Source organism: Notothenia rossii (genome assembly GCF_949606895.1).
Source record: "Notothenia rossii genome assembly, chromosome: 7".
NCBI lineage: Eukaryota > Metazoa > Chordata > Actinopteri > Perciformes > Nototheniidae > Notothenia > Notothenia rossii.
In genome coordinates, this window is record NC_136905.1 from 49,766,889 (window position 1) to 49,770,898 (window position 4,010).

The following is a 4,010-nucleotide window of genomic DNA, read 5'->3' on the forward strand; positions in this document are numbered from 1 at the left end:
TGAAAAGCCACATAATCGGATAACAAATTCTCAACAGTGTTTGAGTCAGTTTGCCAGGCCTCTGAGATTGCAATGATGTCAAAAGATCTATTTATGAGTTGAAGATATAGTTTGATTTTGTCACTATTTGCATTAAGGCTACGGGCATTAAAGTGTATTAATGAAAATCCATTAACCTCTTAAGGCTTAGTGGCCACATGCGTGGACAGCACTTTTTTAGCTCTTATGTCCACAATGGTGTACACTGCTGAATTGGGGTCTTATAGCCACATATGTGGACACTTATACTGCCATCTGGTGGTGTCAGAAGAGTATAACATACAATGGTACAAATTCAAGATGGCGGCAAATACGAGGGATGATTCAAGTGGCCACTCCAGACACAAACATCGATCAGGTAAGAAGTCCTGCCTTATTTCATGGCTTATTCTTATTTAGATATTTATATAAGCGTTGGATATTTGTCATGACAAGCAAATTTGGAAAAAAAAGTGTAAAAATAAGAACGTAACATGTCGCTAAACATGAAGTACACGTTTGTATACTTATGGACTGAAGCTCGTCGAAACAGCTAATATACTAGTAAACATGCACACATGTAAAATGAGAAAACAAGTATATCTGGTGCAGCTAAAAGGCTGTACATTGTCTAAATGTAATACATAACAATTCAATCACTATATACATATATACATACATAAATTAGTTGGATTAAAACGTTGTACAGTACCATTGAAATCCATTGTTTTTATTTCCAGAGCGTTTTTCTTTACACCAAGCTATGCAGCTACTTGGCTTGATTGATGAAGACAACTCAGATTTAGACCTATCTGACAATGATGATCCCATCCTGGATACAAATTACCAACCATCACCACAGGAGCAAAGCAGCAGTGAGGATGAGGGTGACAGTAGTGACAATGAGGACCCCATTCCTGAGCCCACAGAGCACAGCAGAGGACATAAACGTCGCCGTGGTGCAGATAATGGTTAGTCAAGACCCAGTAGATTTGTGTTTATGTTATGTAGTTAGGGCCTCAGGGCTACGTGAAGGATTGGAGGCAGAATGCTTATTTACATTGACAGGGACAGAGAGTACAGGGACAGGTTCATCCCACACTCCCAGACGTCGATGTCGAACTGTACTGATTGAGACTTATCGTGCAGAAGATGACTCTGAGGAGCCAACACCAGGACCAAGCCAAACCAAAAAAAATAAAAAGGGAGAGTCCAAACAAGGTAATTGTTATTATTTTAGCATGCCTTGAGGGTAAATCTTCAAATTTCATGTAAACGTCCACACAGATTCAAGTTTTTTTGCTTACATAGATAAAATGTAACTTACTGCAATAAATACTATACATACTAAATACTATTTTATTCTGATTCTGGTTGTGCAGGACGTGGAATACGCTGGAAGGCTACTCCATTGACGCCAAACCTTGCGGAGTATCAGCATCAGGACGAAAGCGATCTGGACAGACATGGCTGGACCCCACTAGAGTATTTTGACCAGTACATCGATAGAGATCTGATGACACTGATTTCAGAATGTTCTAATGCCATGTCACTGTCTAGGAGTGGGGACCCACTCAACATGTCAGTCGATGAGGTCTACCACTTTTTTGGTGCCTGTATTTTAATGTCCTGCATCCGATACCCAACCATTAGGATGTATTGGTCCAAAGCCTTTAAAATCACTGCCATCACTGACAGATTCACGCGTGCCAGATTCTTCAAACTGAGGGGAGCAATAAAAGTGGTAATTGATGATGATGTGCCTGAAGATTTGAAGATGTCTGACAAATTCTGGAAGGTGGGGCCTTTTCTGGAGCGGATTCTGCGAGGCTGCAAGTCTCTGAATCGACCTGATTGCACATCTATTGATGAGCAAATGATACCCTTCACGGGAGCCTGTCCGTACAGACAATATCTGCCAATGAAGCCCAACCCAGTTGGCATTAAGAACTTTGTGTGTGCTACAGCAGATGGCATTGTGCTTGACTTTGAGCTCTATCAAGGTACACAATCACTGATCGAGAAGGTCGAAGAACCCGAGGGCCTGGGCTTGGGAAGCTTAGTCATCGAGCGTCTTTGTCAAACCCTGAAACGCGGCACAAAAGTGTATTGTGACCGGTTCTTCACCACCATCAAAGGTGCGCAACAAATGATGGAGAAGGAGCTGTACATAACTGGTACAATAATGAAGAACCGACTCGCTGGAGCGAACGACAAGTTACCCAGTGACAAAGCCATGAAAAGCGCAGGAAGAGGTACCTCATCAGAAGTGTCCGCTGAAGATGGAAAACTGTGTGTAGTGAAGTGGTATGACAACAAGCCAGTATTGCTGATGTCTGTTGTTCATGGTACACAGCCTGAGGACACCTGCCAGCGCTGGGACAAGAGGTTGAAACAATATGTCACTGTTTCGCGACCAAGCATTGCCCGTGAGTACAATACCAAGATGGGTGGAGTTGACTTGATCGATAGAATGATCAGTTACTATCGCATGAGCACCCGTACTAAGAAGTGGACAATGCGGATGGTCATGCACTTCACGGATCTGGCTTTAGCCAACAGCTGGCTACTCTACCGCAAAGACCATGCAATATGTGCTGGACCAAAGACAAAACCCATCCAGTTCCTTGAGTTCCGTATGGAAGTGGCAAAGATCCTCTTGGCCCAGCATCACGGTGCAGATGCTGACCTATCGGAACAATCAGAGGAAGAAGATGCACAACAAGGGGTAAAACGTCATGTGACAGAGGTGCCCCATGTCTCGGTCCGCAGGAGGGCTAATGCCCACCTCCCAGAGATGATGGGCCTGAAGAATGCCATGCGCTGCAAACAACCAGGCTGCACTGGAAGAACCCGAGTGCGCTGTGTGACCTGCAAAGTGTTCTTGTGCATGCAAACCGAACGCAATTGTTACTTAGCCTTTCACACATAGGTGATGGCAGTGTGATGGCAGAGATTCTGTGAAGGTCATCAGGTGACCCCTGGGCCTCCGTAAGCAGGCCGGGTCCTTCTGTCCTCAATGTTCCCACCCTTTCACATATCCTATTTTTTATATTACGAATGCAACATTTCACATGAGCCATACTGTGACTGTCAAAAAGGGGCAACATTTATTTATTTATTTTTTCACTATGACGTTCCGTCATTTGTTGTACGTACCGTGTACGTAACGTGACAATTAAAAAAATGATTTGAATGTTTTATATTTTGTTACAGGCATACAATGTCATCCTGCAATTACTGTTTGCACTGTTGCAGCTTTTCAAATGATCCATGCATTAGTTTTAACTGTCCAAAGGGGCAAAAGTGCAATGTTTCCATGTTGTTTTTACTCTGATATTCAAAACATGTTCAAAAATATGTGTTTATGTGTTATTAATACATGCAAAAGCAGTCAGGAAAAACACTGCTGTGTTCAAGGTGGAAATAAAGAGTTTTTCATTCTATTACTCAATGGTGACTTAATTGGGTTTTATGGAAATTCGGACCAAGAATCCACATAATGTGGACATCATTTTTCTCTAAAAGTACATCATATCAAAAGATGATTCTTAGTTTTTATTCTAATTAGGGTCCAATAAGCCCAAATAGCAAAGAGAAATAAAAAATGCATGTAAAAAAACAGCTTGGGCCTTAGGAGGTAATAGCTTTAAGTTCTAAGTTAAAAAGTGTTTTTCGCTATAGTAGCAGCAGTTGTTGGTAAGATTCCTGAAGAAATTAGAGTCTGGGTCAATGTGAGAGTCGAAAGAGTTATGTCTTATTAGATTTTCATCAAAGAGATTTAAATCCTTAGAGTTTACTCCGGTCACTGTGGTCACTGGGACTGGGTGATTTCAGTTCATGGTACATACACAGAGGTAAATTCATGACTGATCATACATACTTGATTTATTTTAACACACAGGACGAAATACAAAACTGAATATAACGGATTATTATCGAGTGGTCGATGGAACTTTTGACTCACGCTTAATGAATGAAGTGAGGGAAAA

At 41.7% G+C, this 4,010-nt stretch overlaps 1 protein-coding gene across 1 annotated transcript; it reads left to right on the plus strand.

Annotated features, from left to right (window-relative positions):
- The first annotated feature begins 1,166 nt into the window (after positions 1 to 1,166).
- Positions 1,167 to 3,406, plus strand: LOC307012950 (piggyBac transposable element-derived protein 3-like). Its single transcript, XM_079640159.1, has 2 exons — positions 1,167 to 1,239; positions 1,401 to 3,406. Exon 2 carries the CDS (start codon positions 1,535 to 1,537, stop codon positions 2,948 to 2,950), a length of 1,416 nt encoding a protein of 471 aa, XP_079496285.1. The 5' UTR covers positions 1,167 to 1,239; positions 1,401 to 1,534; the 3' UTR covers positions 2,951 to 3,406.
- Positions 3,407 to 4,010: the final 604 nt, after the last annotated feature.

Bases quoted from the DNA above. Each gene is read 5' to 3' on its own strand.
- LOC307012950 (XM_079640159.1), top strand. From the start codon at position 1,535: ATGACACTGATTTCAGAATGTTCTAATGCCATGTCACTGTCTAGGAGT.